General features: G+C 39.4%; 1 protein-coding gene across 1 annotated transcript in view; it reads left to right on the forward strand.

The window, feature by feature from the left end:
• Nucleotides 1-716: 716 nt before the first annotated feature.
• The window catches only part of SYK (spleen associated tyrosine kinase), a gene marked incomplete at its 5' end in the record, with an annotated part of 31217 nt that continues 13480 nt past the window's right edge, over nucleotides 717-18453 (forward strand). Inside the window, 7 exon segments of the mRNA XM_080361950.1 lie at nucleotides 717-760; nucleotides 3095-3129; nucleotides 3132-3547; nucleotides 5749-5909; nucleotides 14436-14574; nucleotides 15798-15879; nucleotides 16740-16786. Of these exon segments, the coding sequence (XP_080218076.1) occupies nucleotides 717-760; nucleotides 3095-3129; nucleotides 3132-3547; nucleotides 5749-5909; nucleotides 14436-14574; nucleotides 15798-15879; nucleotides 16740-16786 (924 nt within the window).

Consider the following 18453-nt stretch of genomic DNA (forward strand, 5'->3'; position numbering starts at 1 on the left):
CACCTTGTTCAACTTCATTAAATTCCTCTCAGCCCAATTATTCAGCCTTTCCAGGACCCACTAAATGGCTTCACAAACCTATAGTTTTTCAGCCGCTACACCCTATTTTGCATGACCTGTGAATGTGCTGGGGGTGCACTCTCCCCACTGTTCGCCTCCTTAACGAAGATCTTAAACAGCAGTGGCCCTAGTACTGCCCTGGATTACAACACTATTAACTGGCCTCCCACTGGACCTTGTATTGATTACAATCCTCTGGCCCTGCATTATGTTACTGAAATAATGCATTTTGTTTAAGGAAAGCTGTGTTTGTCTTCATCTGGTGCAGTCAAAATCATCATTTTGCACAGTATTTTATGCAGAATCAATGTCTGCTGTTAACTTACTGAAGACTACCTTCTTCTGTCTCTTAAGTTATAGCTTTCTTTCACAATAAAATTAATAAATATATTAGTAGATCATTTGGGTTAAGAACATGAATTCTCAGAACTGAAACATTTAAATGGGAAAGCAGAGGGAAATTTTGTCAACAAAATTGACAAAAAGATGAACCTGTGTGTAGTATGTGATCTTAAACCAGTAATTAATTTCTTGTTGGAAGCCATAAGAGTAATAACAAGCTGCACACAGCCCTGTTTTGTAGGGCTGCAGTAGCTCAGCAGCTTTGATATGTCCCTTCTTTGGGAAGTGGGGAGAAGACCAGAAGATATCACAACATGTGGTTTGTCCTGACTGTGTCCTGTCTAGTTTTTTATACTGGATGAGCCTTGTTCATTTGACTTGTGTGTTCCTCCCCTCTATCTCGTAACCTCCCTGCCCTAAACTTTCTTCACATATTCACAGAGCAGCAGAGATATTTTTCTACTGTTTCTTCACTCAAGTGCAAGAGACAGCAGCTTGGCTGTGGTCTGCTGATGGGCCATATCTGAACTAAGCAGTAGGCACAGCACAGGGAAGGTGTCAGCCTGAAGCACTGTATGCCAGGAGGCCCTACATGAAGATGCCCATTGCTCATTTGCAGCTTCAGACTATAGGATCTCCCTTCTTCCGTGGTCTTCCATAAAGTTCTCTTCACCTGTGCTCACGTAACTCCATTGCACACTTTGGCCAGCTGCAGGCCAAGAGGTTCATTAATCCCGTTCACATACATCCTGAATTATTTAATGCTGATTCCACAGACAGCTGCATGTCTTCCCTTAAATTGTGCACTTTGTTCAGCTGCGACAGGCATATTGTTTTACTGATACATCCTGCACAGCAACAGAAACTGAAGTTCTGATCCTTTTGTCCACTTCTAACCAAGATAGTGGAAGGCAGGATAAGTGAGCTGCAGTAACCCGAATAAAATACAGATAACAATATTGTGTAGGTCAATATTGACAGGCTTCATATTTGGTATATATACATTTTACTTATTATTTATACATTGGAAAAAATACGTGCAGTGATCTTGTAAATCGAAAGAAACAACAGTGTTTTTCCTTTTATATACTTGTAGTGTTGCCTAGTTAGCCTAAAATCTGCATAGTGTACTATAGATAACAGAGGCTGTCACCTGTTTTGTATACTTGAGTGAATTTCAACATCAAGTTGTCACAGCTGAGCTTAAAAGACAAGGAAATAAAAATTTTGGCAGTGAAGCTGTGAGATATTTCCTAAGGAAAAGTTTAACACACACACAAATAATACGAATGTAAGTACATACTGCTAGTTTTATTTAGCATTTCATGTGTTGTCTGGTGGTTCAGAGGACAAGTCATTTTACAAATGCGCAGGCGATAATACTCAGTGGGATTTTTCTTTTTTTTTTCTAGATTGAAGGATGCTGAATTATTCTTAAATGGAGTTCCTTCCTTCTTATGCCCCATAAACTGTCCATGTAATGGTCTGTGGCCGTTCCTGATTAAACAGTGATGGGGTTGGAGAAGTATCTGGAGGAGAAAGTATACAATAAACTCATAATGTTGCAGGAAACAATTAATGACTTGACTGGTGAATTTGTGATTACAGAAGTAGTTGCAGTTGTGGATCATTTAATCTGACAAAAAGAGAGCTTGCAAATACTCTTGCAAGAATACAGGTTTCGTTGGTGTCAATATATTCTCTTCCTATCCACTTAAATGTTACCGGCAGGTAGCCGGATTATTCCTCCCAGTATCCATTAGATAGTCATTTAAAAATTACTAATATGAATAATAAAACAAATTCAGCACTTGTGTCTCCTCAATAACTTGAAAGAGACAAAAGTAATTCCAGCACAATACTTAGCTAGGGTAACTCAGGGAAGACAGGGCACAAGAACAGTATTCCTGTAGCTAGAGTTCTATAGAGACCTTGTTCATTTTTTTAAAACATGTATCTTAATATATATAATAATAACATTTATATATATGGTAGGTATATATTAAATATATATGTAAGAAATTATTGTTAAATTAAGAATAAAATAATTGAAGACATTTATGTTATACTCACTAGTCTTCAGCGATGCTGAACTTGATTCTCTTCAGTAGTATGCCATTGTATTATCTCAATATAAGCTGTTTGAAATTAAAAGTGCTCAAAAAAACGCTATCACTTTTTTTTTTTTTCCACATTAACAAACCATTGGTAAATCTCTGTGGAGAGGAATGTTAACTATTTTAATATAGGACTTAATGTCCATACTCAGCCCACACACTGCTTTTATAAGCAGAATCATAATGGCACAAAAGTGAGATGAAAATCTGTTCTCACTGAGTCTTCTTATGTATTTATTTCCTTTTATTGGCAAATACCTGAAGGCCAGTAAAAAAGGATGGATATAGCATTCAGGCAAGTGAAAACATCAGGACCTCTGTGTGGCTAAGCAAGGGAGCAGAAATGGAAAGAAATAAAGGAACTGTGTGTAGTTACAAGAAACTTTTGTTTTATATTACAGGGAAGAACTTTCTATTGGGATTTGGAAAGAGAGCTTATAACAAGATAAAAATAAAAATGTGATCTTAATCCTAAAATATTTTTTTGAGTGTATTACCAAAATACGACATGTGAACTGCTATGTTACTGGTTTATCTTCTTATTTTCAACTGATACTCGTGTCTGTGTTTTTCAGATACAGACTGCTGAATTTGCCACCTGGAAAACAAAAAACATGGCTTCTAATACAGCGAACCCTGCCAACCACTTGCCATACTTCTTTGGCAATATTACACGTGAAGAAGCTGAGGAGTACCTGATGCAAGGAGGAGTGACTGATGGACTGTACTTGCTGCGCCAAAGCCGGAATTACCTGGGGGGCTTTGCCTTATCGTTGGCCCATGGAAGGAAAGTTCATCATTATACAATTGAGAGGGAGCTGAGTGGCTCGTATGCTATTGCAGGAGGCAAGTCGCATGCCAGTCCTGCTGAACTCATTAACTATCACTCAGAGGAAGCAGATGGCCTTGTCTGCCTGCTGAGGAAACCTTTCAACCGACCACCAGGTGTTGAACCCAAAACAGGACCCTTTGAAGATTTAAAAGAAAACCTCATCAGAGAGTATGTCAAACAAACTTGGAACTTGCAGGTAAATCCCAGCTGATTTTGCCATAAAGAGGTCTTTGAGTTAGGAGAACAAGAGATTGCGTATTTGTTTCCAGCTGTAGCTGCTGCTATGTAGTATTTTTTCATAGTGAAATCATAGCTGGCTGAGTTTTGAGCAGGTGGGTTTTCCCCCTGCCACCCCCTGCCACCTCCTGCCCCAGTACATGCAAAAACTTGGCCGTAAGTGTAGTTTTCCTGAAATTTTACAAAACTTAGGGCTTTTATGATGTATTGAGCTAGCATAGCGGTATCAATACAGGCTGGGGGATGAAGGGATTGAGAGCAGCCCTGTGGAGAAGGGCTTGGGGATACTGGTAGAAAAAAGATTGGACACGAGCCAGCAATGTGCACCTGCAGTCCAGGCCGATAGTATCTTGAGCTGCATCAAAAGGAGCGTGGCCAGCAGGTGTAGAGGTCATTCTGCCCCTCTAGTCCACTCTGGTGGGACCTCACCTGGAGTACTGAGTCCAGCTCTGGAGCACTAGGCACAGGAAAGACATGAACCTGTTGGACAGGGGCCAGAGGAGGGTCACAAAAATGTTCAGAGGGCTGAAACATCTCTGCTGTGAGAACAGACTGAAAGACTTGGAGGTTGTTCAGCCTGGAGAAGAGAAGGCTTCGGGGAGACCTTGTTGCAGTCTTCTAGTACTTGAAAGGGGCGTGTAAGGAAGGTGGGGACAGACTTTTTAGCAAGTCCTGTTAAGAGCAGGACAAGAGGTAATGGTTTAAACTAGAAGAGGGAAGGTTCAGGCTAGATGTGAGGAAGAAATTTTTTACAGTGAGGGTGGTAAAATACTGGCACAGGTTGCCCAGAGAGGTGGTAGATGCCCCATCCCTGGAGACATTGAAGGCCAGACTGGATGGGGCTCTGGGCCAACCTGATCTAGTTGAAGATGTCCCTGCTCATTGCAGGGGGTTGGATTAGATGACCTTTGAAGGTCCCTTCTAACACAAACTATTCTACGATTCTGTGATCTACCACTGCACCAACCTGTGTCATCTGATTTCCACATGCACAATAAAGTAATGAGCAAGATACAGAAATGGTTTGTTCGATTGCTTTTGATTCTGAATTTTTATGAGTTGATGTGCAGGAAGGCATGGCATCATGGTGACTTGTTTTACATCCTCCCTTCTTAGCTGGTTTGTTTCTGCAGTGCTTGTTTAGATTGTATGCAAAATAGACTTCGGTTTCCTAAGTGCAGAGCATTGCATATACATCCTCAGTACTGTGTGTTAAGCAGGAATGTTCCATGCTGAGGAAGACAGTCTAGGTTTTTGCTTAGAATAGCTGTGGAAAAAACAGTCTTAACATGGAAACACTGGTGTAGGAGTCTGCAATAGGAATATTCTTTCACCTTGGGATGCTGTGAGTTACCAGTACGAACTCATGGAGTTATGCAAGGTTTTTTGTCTCTTTTTTCACTAACAAGTAACCCTATCTGTTATGCTCTGTAAAATATGTGAAGCAATGCCCAAACTGGAAAAGACTGAAACTTAAAGTATATTTACTACAACTGCTGAGGCTTACAGTTTTTTCTGATGAGTCTGAGCCCAATCTAGAAGGAAGTTGGTGAACTCAAGTTGAAAACTGATGAATGTAGAGTTTTCTGCCCTCAGATTCTGGGCCAAATTTAAAAGTGATGAGTTGTAGACAAGTTTAGAATTGTCCAGGTTATACCTAAAATATTACTATATTTCACTCTAGAATTGGAACTGTCCTGTCTGCTTTGGGGAAATTTGTGTTGGTGTCTTCAACATGGACATGCTGCCACAATGCAAAGTGCATTCAGTTTATTTCAGTAAACTGCCACAGATATGTAATATGGAGGTGTGGTATGGCATCTCAGAGTGAAACTAAGTATAATTAGCAATATCTCATTAGGATAAAAATATAACATAGTTTCCAGTTGAAATACTGATCTATTAAGGGCTTAATTTACCTGTTATTTTTCCTTCTGTTTCTCAGAGGTAAAGTAAGAATCCCAGCTTTGCGATGTTTAGATTAGCATACGTCAGTTTCTGTTTTAATATCTTTATAGCAACCAGATTTTTTCTTCACATGCAACAAATATGTGCAGATTTTGAATGTCTCAAAAGCAATCCAATACTGGGAGTCTACCGGTCATGTTTTTATTGCCAAAGACAGTTTGAGTGTCCCACTGTGTTTTTATCACCTTTTAGGGGCACGCTCTTGAACAAGCTATCATTAGTCAAAAGCCTCAGCTGGAGAAGTTGATTGCCACTACAGCCCATGAGAAGATGCCGTGGTTCCATGGGAGGATCTCCCGGGAAGAGTCAGAACATCGTATCCTCATTGGGTCAAGAAACAATGGAAAATTCCTGTGAGTGCTTTTTTTTCTGTGGTTTGCAGCCAGTGTTACTGCGTAGTTCTTTTGAATGAATGTCAAATGAGAATATGTTCTAAAAGGTGGCTCGTTCACAGTGAGAGAGCCCAGTACAGCATAATACACATGACATAATCATACTAAGCATCTGCAAGATTAGGTTTCAACATAAGTAAAGATGAGAAACTATAGCAAAAGGTGGGTGATTTTTTTTTTTAAATCAAATACTAGGTTTAATTCTAAATCAGAGAAACTCAGTACTAAGAAAAAATTAATTAAACTTTGTTTTATAACTGATAAGCAGTACTAAGTGACGGTGGTAGGTTAACCTTGGACCACCAAGCCGCTGTCACGTTCCCCCTCCTCAACGGAACAGGGTTAGAAAACTGTATGGTTCCAAATATGTGGCTGAGGAGCTTGGCAGTGCCATGTGGGGGTGTCCACTGGGGCCAGCTGGAACCAGTGGTGAGCAGCCCAGGGCAGCCCTGGCCTCCCCACAGAGCTCCTGCTGCCAAAGCCCAGGCACCTGCACCCAATATGCTGACTAACCACAGTGCTAAAAATATAAATGAACTGCCGATGTTAACAACTATTGGCATCTATACCTGTCAGTTTTCCTGGGGGCAGTCGCGGTGCTTTGTTTTGCAGTTAAGCAGCAGAAGGAATTGCCTTTACCTTGGTAACACCATTTTTTGCCTGCCGCTGTTGAGTGCAAATGTGTCATTTAGGATAGTGAAAAATCCTCATTTGAAAAAAAAACAATGTTTTCACTGAGCCATTTTTCACACCCCTAGCCCCCACCCAGTGGAAGTATTTATGTAATGATACTAAATGAAGCTTAAAGGTCATGACCAAGGAAGAACCACTTAGAGCTGTGTAATTTCATAGCGTACCTACATAGTCTCTTTCAGTACTCAACTATCTTTGACATTTTTATAGCTAGTCCAAAGTAAAACCCCAGGAGTGAATGTGAGATGGATATGCATCTTCAGTACCAACTCTTTCACTTTACTGATTTGCTGTAATTGTGCCACACTACTTGCTAACGTAGATGCAATCTTCATGTATTTCCATGTTTCAGTCTTAATTGTCAGGAACCAATAACTGCCCTAAATCTTTATTTCCAGTAGAGTTAACTCCTATGAGAATATTTTTAGTGTACTGACATACCATTTCTTGAAATCTCTTTTCTTCTCTCAGTCTTTGATTTTTTTCTGTTGCATGGTCACTCTCACCCAAGTTGCCGTACATCTTCATATTTTCAGCCTCATACTCACTTTTTGTTGGGATCACAGCTGCGGATCAGGTTGCTTTTGTTACCATAGGTAATGAAAATTCTTACAAAATTTATGGAGCCAAAAATTCCCCTCATTACAGATTAATCTTTTCTGAATGCTTCTTCCTATAGCATAGGAGAAGTTTCACTGATGAACGTAGCTGCTGTTGTAGATTACCAGCTCAGCATTACCATACCACCTCTCCTTTTCACTGCCCCTGACGTTGCTAGGGTTTTTTTTCCTAGGTTTTAGACATAGAGGCAGGTGGATATGTAACAGGAGCAACCTTTAATAACTTACTTTTTTTCTAAAAAAATATTACTTTCTGAATTAACGTCTTACCAAATCAGTGTTCTATCAGCTGAGTCATTATGTTGATCATGTATGAAAACTTGCAACTTTTGCAGTTTACCTCTTGTACACATTGGTTCCTGTGTGGTCGAAGTGCTTCTCTTTGGAGGAAAAAAGGAACCCAATTTTTCATGAAGGAAATAGCTTCCTTAGCTAACATTTCTTAACAACAAGGAAGGTCTTTGGAGTGAGGGAGCATAATTTTTTACCAGACTTGACATTTCCAGTCTCTGTTAGAGACCCTGGTCTCTTTTTAATCTTCTGTAAGCATTCCTACAGCTTTGGATAGAAATACTTCCCAGGCATTTCCCTGTTTCCCTTAGAGGTGGCCTAGGAGGCATTTCTGGTGCCATTTGCAGTGGGCTGTGGAGGGAGCAGCCAGACCTTCTGTGGGACTGATTATGTGTAGTAGGTGCATATCTTACATAGTTCTGCTGGAATTCAGGTGGTTGATTTTGCATCAGGTAGATAAACCCATAGAGGGGAAAATGCTAACTTTAAGGCTCTGTTTAAATCATGGGAAGTGCCACTGGAGCTTAAATAATATGAAAGTGTAACTGATAGTATGCTAAGCCCAGGTCCGTCTTATTAAGGACAACATTCTCTACTTCTATGTCTGTAGGGTGTTTTCTGATGCGTTAATTGTTCCTGCATGGACTGCCTATCTGGCAGGTTTAGAGCTCAGGAACGACTTTGCTGCCGTTTGCTCTTTTACTCCCAGGGAAGAAACAGGGTGAGATGTTAACCTGCCCCATAATTTAGCAGCCAGAGCAGCAAGAGAAATAATGTGGTGGGGTTTTTTATCAGGAATTGGTTATTTTTTCCTTCCAGAGCTCATCTAGCTCTCAGATCAGTAGACCTAGAGGCTCATAGCAAATAGAGAACTATCTAATTCAGGGAGATTTTCTGTTTTCTACAGTGCTTTGCCTAACATGGGCTTGCTCAGCAGGTGTTGAGAAATAAACCACTTATTTGTTAGCTAACTGAAAGAGCAGCAGTGAAATTGTTCAGTGCTAGAGAGGGACATTATTCTACATTTCAGACACAGGCATCACATATTTTTTGAGTACCCAGCAGCAGCAGCGCTGGTCAGAATCTTCTCTACCTCCATGGACTGAAGACTGTGAATTTGTGCTTGTGAGTGCACAGGGACTGTTTTTCTCACATTGTTTGAGACAATCAAGCCTAGTACCTGACTGAAATGTAAAACTGAGAAACATTCAATGCCTAAGAGAAGTTCACTTGTTGAGGTAGGAATGTAAGTCTGGGAACATAGATGGAAGCTAGATTTTCAATGAGATGAGATACTTCAAGACTGTTCAACAAATCCGCAAGCAGGTGCCGATATATGACAAAAATAATGCTGTTTGTTATGAAAAAACAGTGTATTCTTTTACAAAGGTCTCTAAAACTTCATTACACCAGAAATCTGCTCTCTGACTTATTACACTGAAACAAAATCCAGTACAGTGGTCTCTGTGAGAACACATCTAATGCTTACATTTCTTTAGTGCTGCTTTGTAGCAGTACAAGATCATAAAATCTAGAAGTTTTTTTATATAATATGGAAATAGTTGAAAGGCTTCTTGATTGCAGTTCAAAATGTCACAAGTATAACAAGTATACACCTAACATTGTGTCTCATCCAAGCTGCTGGAAAAGTTCCGAGCAACTGTGGGTATTTTACTAGGGTGATTCTGTGTGATTCTGTGAGCTTTCAAAGGTCTTTTTAAAGTTTTGGTCACGACTGAAAACTCAATGAAATAACTATGTCTGTGGGTGCTATAGAATTTGTTTTCAAAGCCAAATATAGAAACAATGCCATGAAACTATGTGAAATAGGAAGCAGTGCCCACCTCTTCCAGGAAGAGCACTCCTGAAAAATTGCCAAGTTAGCTGCAACATTTGGAGAAAAAAACTGTAGCGGTGGAATCAAAGGAAAATATGGTATCTCTAGAACTACCTGAATAGCCCTTTTTGAAACGTATTTATTTATTTACCTGAATATTTAACTCTCAGGCCCTGTTAGCTTCATTAACACTGCTTTGCATGCTAGATAGGATGCTGGTTCTTAAAAGACACTGTTTTTTCATTAAACTTTGCCCACTAGGGGCCATAATTTTATATTATGATGATCAATATTGCCTAGATCGTCATAGATAATACTATTAATGTTATTAATGCTGTTATTAATATTGTAATGATATCTGTAAAGAACCTAACCATTCAAAATGCCAAGTAGTTGGTAGGGCTTAGATGACCATAAAAAATTTCCAAGACAAATGATAAAATACAGACAGTGAGCTGTGTGTTCTGGAGGTGCTGCATTCCCCTCCACAGCAGCCTGCATGATGCCCACAGCTCTCTGGCGAGCTGTTTACTGATTCAGTTAGGTACATGGTGATGTGCCAGTGCTGACCACAGCAGCAGGGCTGTGGCTTCTCAACACTTGTTCTGCGCTGTGTGCTTCAGCGGCAAGGTGGGTCAGAGGTGTGAAGAAAAGATGTGAACCCCCACCAAGACAGCTGTACTGAGAACATCCTCTGTTGCAGGCGCAGTTATACAGTAAAGCTATTTGTTAGGGTTTTGCTGGAGCATAGTGTATTTTGCTGGCAGGGCAATGCCAACAAAATGAACTACAGTGACACAATCGTTCTTGCAGAGGTGTTTCATCACTGTGTAGCACACCACAACAGTCTTGTCAGGAGATGAAGTTTTAGGTTCCATTGTAGACAACAATAGTGTGTGGCTGACCTACGTCCTGAATTCTGTAGTGTGCTGACATGTCTGAAACAGCTTTGAATGTGTTACTAAACAGAGGAGAGGAAAATATGTAAATGTAGGCTGCAGTCAATCCATTTTTTCTTTTGTGTGATCCTTTTACAGATGGCACCAAGTTCATTCCTTATTGCCTTCAAACTTGGAAAATGTGCATTGTGCTGCAGGTATTTGAAGTGATGATGAATAACTATGTCATTAATAACATTACAAGAGAGGTGGTCCTAAGGACAGACAAGGAGGGAATGGCTGGAGCTTGCTCAGCAGTGGGGAATGTCAGTGACTCTGCCATCAAGGAAGCTGTTATCACTGAGGACACAAAGCAAGGCCTTTAAAGCAAACCTTTGCATACCCTTGGATTCAGGAGTGAGAAAAAATTCACACCATTCCTAAAGCAAGCATTTTGCTAGTTTATTTCCTCCATTATTTTCCACTGTAGAATGCTGTGGCTTCTTTTTTTCTACACAGTCAATGAGGCATGTTGTAATAGCAATTTCTGGTTTTTTACCCTCAGGGATATTTTCCTTTAGAAAGAAAGGGATCATTTGGCTTTTCACTTGGAAGGAGAAAAAATTGAGACATTGTTCTTTTTGCTTCCAATAAAACATGGAGACGTTACCAAAGGAGAGAATGGTTAGCAATTTACGCAGTCTGTAACGATACTCCAAATAGTTATTGGTTGCTATTTAGGTTACATTTACAAAAACATAAAAGATACTCAAACACATATAGCATGAAAATTAAAGTCAATAACTAAACCTTCTTTGTGTTGTATCACATAAGAATTTGAGTTTCTCACTTCCTCCTAAAATTGCTGTTTTAGAGTGTATGTCATAGAAAATCAAAATACCTTGCTACTTCTCTAATCTATGAATTCTAATTTTCTCCCAGTGATGTTGTTCCACTCAATCTCAGTGGATGAAAGGACAATATTGTTTATTTACAGGTGTTTGTTATCTTCATGTTTTTCTTCAATAGATACGTAATTATCTGCAATGGCATGACATGGAAGACCAGGTGATATTTCACTGCAGGCTTCCTTCCTAGCCAAAATAACTTTTAAAAAAAAATATGTATTTTTTTAAATGAGGGTGGTTTTATCATCAATTTGTATTGAAGAATAATAAATAGTGTATGTAATTTCAGAGCACATTAAAGCAGATAGTGCGTTTGGAATGCTGGACTTTTTCCTCAACGTTCTGAAAATTGTTACTGTTCACAGAACAAAAGTTCCATAAATGAAAAGAGTCCCCACATCTGATATGATGACCCTGAGTGGTGCAGGCAGCACCATCAAGAAGATGTGAAGACTTGGGTTTCCATTTGAAAAGGTTTCAGTATATAACTTTCAGCATGAGCAGCCTTCTTCTTGATTCTGTTTTTTACAGTGACAGTAAGGTACTGGATAACGTGTACCCAGCTGGAGTTCTGGAAGCTTAGCCTAACCTAAACAGACATTATCACAGTCTACAAAAGCAAAATGAAATTGGCCTGTGACAATTCTTGTCACCAGAGGCAGTAGAATTTTTTGGTTTGGACTGTGATGGCAAATTCTTTGAGAGCACTTTCTGGAGCAGTAAGGGTTCTAGTTGACAAAACTAAGACTTACACCATCATTTGGCTTGTTGCTTCAATGCTCTTAATACTTCTGTTCCTCAGACATGTTCTGGAAGATAGCAGTGTACTTCCTGTGGTGTTTTGTAGGGATCCAAATTGTACTGGAGTTGACTGGCTATAGTTAAAAAAAACCAAACCTGGAACATAACCCCAGAGAAGAAGTCTTCCTCTGGACCCTGGTCAATCATAAGTGTTAGAATGGAAGTTTTTTTGCGTGTGCACTTAGAAATCAGGATTGTCTTCTCCCATTGATGGCTGCACCCTCAAGAAATGTTTGTGATGCCTCTTGTCATAGTAACAACTCTTGCAAATCAGAGTCAGTTTCAGTAGAGCTAATTGTTTTGGAGCCATCATTTCCTCATGTGAGCCATGAAGGACATTTGTTACTGGGAAACAATCCATTCCGTTTTTCTGATTTTACTTGTGCTGTATTCTGAGCAGAAGTCTAAATGCAATTAAATGCCATTCATTTGTGTTTTAGAGGTAATGCCCTCTATACTGAAAATATTTTCCCGAGCCTTATTTGCTAAGGGCAAGTCAGAGGAAGACTAAGTAGAAGTCATTCTTCATTTTAGCAGAACCTGTTGCTCTGCACTGGTCAGTCAGCACAGGAAATCAGCTAAGAAAATGCCTTCATGTCATGAAAAACCACAAAGTGTTTCAAATTGCTTTAGAGACACCAGGCAAGTTATTTTGGTTGCAGAAAACAAAAAAAACAACCTGACCCTTCTCTTTTCCTTTAGTCAGTGTCCTGTTCACATCTTAGGCAACAAAAATCATTCTGCTTGAAAAAATAGTTGCTTGAATAGCTCGGACAAAACACAGTTTTAGTTCGGTGTTGAGTGAGTCAGCTGAGGAGCAGAATTTAATGCTTGCCTCTGCAGTCTTCTGAGATGTTATACCAAGTGCTAGTGTTGCACCGAGTGAAGCTTCCCAAGACCTTCCTGCTATATTTCTTTTCAGGGCTTTATAAAATTCAAGGGAGTGAAGAGATTTCTGTGCACACTGAAACAAGAAATGTTTCAGAGTTGCTGAATCAGGGGTTTTCATAGGAAAAACCCATTATTCCAGAAAATTTTAGTCTAGCTCTGTTGCTGTCTCACTATCAGCAGCCAGTGAGCATGGGCAATTGAAACTAAAAAAAAAGCATACTTTCTAAACTCAGAAATGCTGTGCCAACTGTGATAGAGCTAGTAGCAAATTCCTATCTGCTTCATGTCCGGTCCCCAGAAGACACTGGTCTCGGAGTGAGCTAGCCTTGCGTACGCATAAAACAGTTCTGCAACACTTAACACGTAACTCAGATGTTGCTTGCAGATCTCCTGGAAGAAGGAGATCATCCTGGCTACCTATCAATTTTGAATAATGTTTTTGTATTACATTATGTGATCTCTCCCTGGTAAAGTTTAGACCAAATATATACCACAATACCATGTGAAATTTCATATAAAATTTATGTGAAACGTCCAGCAGAGCTTTAATGTCTTTACAGAAATGATGAGAATTGATGATTACAAAAATATATTATTTATATTAGATTCCCAGCCAAACAACAGGCTGTTTCAGTGCACAAAGATTTTCCCTTTATTTGTGTTTTACATTGTCTTCTTTCAGTATTTTATATTCTGCCCCTACTGCCATCTCTTTATTTCAAACTAAAAGATAAAAGAGAGAAATCTTGCTTTAATTAAGGCGTTTATCTATTGTTTTTAATTTTAGATCAGCTGCAGAGGAGATGGAAGTGTAGCTGCTTGGACCCTGGCCTCAGACTTCTGTGGGCTTTGCAGGCCTGCAGTGCCAAAGCCTTCAGACGCCTGCTTGCTCAGACAGCACTTTGTGCACTGCAGAGTGCTCTGTAGCTGCCTAGCAAAGAGCTCCACGTTGTGGATGTTCTGTTTTCGTCTGTTACTTTTGTTGAAAAATAAAAGGGGAAAAAAACAAAAACAACTTTAGGGAGTTCTGAGGGAGCTGGGTCTCTTTAGCTTGGAGGAGACTGAGGGGTGACCTCATTAATGTTTACAAATATACAAAGGCTGAGTGTCATGAGGATAGAGCCAGGCTCTTCTCGGTGACAACCAGTGTTAAGACAAAGGGCAATGGGTGCAAACTGGAACACAAGAGGTTCCACTTAAATTTACAAGAAACGTCTTCTCAGTCCGGGTATCAGAGCACTGGAACAGGCTGCCCAGGGAGGTTGTTGAGTCTCCTACTCCAGAAACATTCAAAACCCGCCTGGACATGTTCCTGTATAACCTCACCTGGGTGTTCCTGCTCCGGCAGAGGGATTGGACTAGATGATCTTTCGAAGTCCCTTCCACTCACTAACATTCTGTGATTCTGTGAAATAAAGGCCCAACAAAATGTCTCGAAAAGTTGCAGTGCTGGTTTTGCTTTATTTTAATTCAAAAGCTTAAAGGAAAGGATGGTTTAAAAAAAAGCCTCAACCCAGATCCTCATTTCTAGTAAAGCATGACTCTGAAAATCTCTCTTATTCCTGCAGTATCCGAGAAAGGGACAGCAATGGTTCCTATGCCTTGTGTCTGCTGAATGATGGAAAAGTGCTGCATTACCGTATTGACAGAGATAAGACAGGAAAGCTCTCCATACCAGATGGAAAAAGATTTGACACCCTCTGGCAGGTCTGTTAATTTTGAATCACTTGGATATCTGTCATCATGTTTCCATGTAACTGACTGAGGCAGCTTGTTTTACTTTGCTGTGCAACAACAGTCTTTAGCTAAATAGCAACAAGTTTTGATGGGTTATTTGTCATATGTTTCTAACTTTATGGGGTTTCTATACATGAAGAAAATATATGTTAATGTGGAAAGCTATGTAAGTCTAGCGAATTTAATAATTTAAAATATGATGTTGCAGCTTGGCCAAGTTTAAAATTGCCGTAATTATTACTCAGCTGGACATCCTCTAAAATGGAAGACTGTTTGCATTTGCAAGCAACCATATTCAATAATAGCTGTGCTAGTTATAGTCTTTCACTAGTGTCCTTTATGACAGCAATAAACAGAATTCCAGGAGGCACAAAGGGGATCGCTTAGGATGCTGTACACATACTGCATTCTTTAGCTTTGAAATTCTCTACCTTCAAGGCTGAAAAGGATAATTTGCTGAGGGTTACCGCCAAAATGTGTCTGAACCCTGGTCAAGATTAAGCAATTAAGGAATGCATAGCTGACTGTGCTATAGTCAGTAATAAAGCTGAATATTGAAGAAATTACTGTGTAAATTGAAAATGCTGAGGTAATTGAAACCCCTGCAGAAATCTCTTATGTCTTCTTGCTTAAAATTCTACTAAAAAAAGTAAAGAGATTCTCAAGTCTAAAATATGAGTCTTTACTTGCATACATTAATTCTTAGCCTTTCGTGTAAATGTCCTGCATATTTATTTCCTGGAGTCACTGGAAATTTAAAAGCAGCTATTATATCTTACAAGTTCTTTTGAATATGTCTGCAACTCTTTCGGTCACAGACCCCCTCCTTTCTACCCAAATGCACTAAAGCCAAAATAGCAGTAATGAACCTGTAATAAAATGTTGTGGAATGAACAATCCAGGAACAGAAATGGTCACAGGTATTTGTGCTATATATTTATTAAATGCTTACATCCCATTGCAACTTTGAGGTTGAAAGGAAGCATTGTGTATTAGGACAATTCCTGCACTGTAGTTACGCCCATCTTGGGAAAAAGATCTTCTGTATGCCCAGTTCATTTGCTGTAATATATACCAAATATTGTACATATGCACACAGTTTTAAAGAGACAGTATATTTAATTATATCTCCCTTACCTTTTAATATCTTTTTATCTCCTTATCTCTTTTTTTTCCACCTCTCATTCTGGCAGTTAGTTGAGCACTATTCATACAAACCAGATGGATTGCTAAGGGTTCTTACCGTTCCCTGTCCAAAACTTGGTGCAGAAAATGGTGAGTTATTTCTGTTATTTTGATATGCATAAATAGCCATGCTAATGGTGGTAATGATGCGTGTATTTTTTCCCCTTTTGGTGTAGGTGGGTGCAGATTACAGTAGATCAAAGTTGGATAAAAATAAATCTAAATGTTAAATTTCTGACTTCTCAAATGAGTGAAGATCTGCCAGACCATGTAGGGTGGAGGCAGATCCTGTGGGACAGCAGGTGCAGTGCGGTCATGGGCAAATATTCCAGTTGGGTGTAGTGAGAGTGCACCCAGCAGGTGAGTTGCCAGTAGATGAGGAGCTGATTCCTATGCTGGGGAGAGCTGCACAGAACAAGGGATTGGCTGTAACTGATGCTGAAAACGTGGGCCAGAGAGACGTTCCTTGATAACTTGACGGGAGGGGGTTGAGGGGAGTGTTCTGAGTCCAGTATGCTTTTCACCCTGTTTCTTCTATAATGTTAAGTTAAATACCCATGAGACCTTGTCCTCCCTCTTGGCTTGATTGCCGAGGAGAAAAAGATGCTTCTGCCTGATCCTTGTCTAACTCGTGCTGTTCGAGAAGCAGTGCTCTCTCCCTAAGGCCTTCTTCTGTCGTTCCGACTGGATATCAGAGCCATGGTGAGAGGGTATGCCCGTACCTTTTCAGCTTCTTTGAATTGTTTAGGCACTGCGCATATATTTGTCTCTGTCACAGCAAGCACCAATTCTGCTGCATGATAGAGACAAAAGCAAAGAAGATGAGCAAGGACAAACACCATAATATGATTTAAAAACTAGAAGGTTATGGTCCCTTTTGTAAAATTTTGTGTTCTTACAGTGCATTTCTCACCTTGCTCAGTATCCTTCTTCATTTGATTTTTTTACAGATAATGTTGTTTTTAGCACTCATCCTCTTCCTGGAACCCCATCAAAGGTAAGAGTAGGTGGTGATAGAGCAGTAGCATTTGTTTGAGAAGACTTCCAGTCACATACTGTTCTAGGAATCCTAATGCTTATATACTGTTGCAGCAGTGAACTTGTTTTTCTAGGGGTATAAGCAGTAAGTGGAAAAGAAGCAGCCTAACGTATTCTAGCATGGTTGTTGCTTTCATCAGTGTTTTGCATGAGCTATTAATCATTTATTTTTTAAAATTTATTTTATAAATATATGTGAAAATCAGTAGTTTTCATATGCAAAATGCATAATTGATGGTCATGTTCTATAGTGATTGTATCAACAGGAGATATACTGCTTTGTTTGCATTGTCCGTTTTGAGAATGTGCTGACTGAAACAGAAATGGATGTTCAATTTTTTTTCGTATTTGGTGTGTCCAGTTATTGTTAGAATTTGCACAAGGATTTGATCCCTTACACTGTGAAATTACTGAAAGTTCTTTCATCAACTCCATCAATAATGAGCAAGCCTGTCTATGTTAAGTTCTTAGAGTCCATCGATTAGAAGAGCCACCTGAGGTGTGATGCATAACACTAACTCATTCAGCTGTAGTTGATCTCATCTGATACAGGGAGTTTAATTTAGCTGTTTTACCACTCCCTGGAGAGCCTCATCATCTAGGTCATTTCTTCATGTAGCCCTACATTATAGAAAAAAATATTTTTGTTCTAATAGGGAATTACATTTATGTCAGCATTGTTGAGTCCTTGTGGGTCTGTGCACAGCCATTCCCATGTCACCACTTTCTGAAACTCAGATGCCCTTTTAAATCATTGGAAATTACACAATGAAAATCAGTGCATTTTTTTTTTTTAATGTTGTCCTGAGATTTGGATCCATGCTGTTTACAAGGATAACCGGGAAGTTTCAACACACGAGGCTACATGTGTTACATCTGGGATACAGGCAGTTATAGTGATGGAGCAAACACATTCACCGTGGGAATACTACATACGTTTTAGATTATCCATAGAAAATTTTGCTGTTTAAGCGTAAATGAAGTAACTTCAAGTAATCTTACTTTTGGTATTTAGCTTATCAAAAAAGCAGTAACAAAAAAAGTGTATCTGACTAAGCTTGCTGATGTTTAGAATTGTGCAGTGATATTAAATGGCCCAACCTCTTCTCTTTTCATCAGCACATTGCCCTAGTTTTTCATGATATTTTACAGGTGAAAGACTCAGTCATACTGACAGGGTATGATTAATCTTGCCTAACATTAATTAACTCAAATGAAAAGACAGTCATTCAACAAATCACAAAGGCTCATTTTTGAGGAAATTTGAAGCAAGATAGAGATACATACCCATCCACATGTCACTGCAGCCTAAAAGTGGTGAAATGACTTTCCACCAATATGTGCCTATGTCTTTGCACTCAGAAGGGGCCTATGCGATTAGTTACAACTGTATGCTTTACTTTTAGGTGGCCATAGGTGAGATTAATTCCACCCTTGAACATGAACTTCTCTAGCAAGTAGTTACTTAAATACATTTGGTCACTTGTGCATTCTACATACAACCATTCATGTTTTCATGATTGATATGTGGTGGTTACATATAAGACTCATCATGATGGATAGAAGGAAAAGTATCAAAGATGTGAGATGTGTTGAGTGCATATTCTGCAAATATTCTCAAAAAAT

This window comes from Nesoenas mayeri, assembly GCF_963082525.1.
Source record: "Nesoenas mayeri genome assembly, chromosome: Z".
In the NCBI taxonomy this organism is placed as follows: domain Eukaryota; kingdom Metazoa; phylum Chordata; class Aves; order Columbiformes; family Columbidae; genus Nesoenas; species Nesoenas mayeri.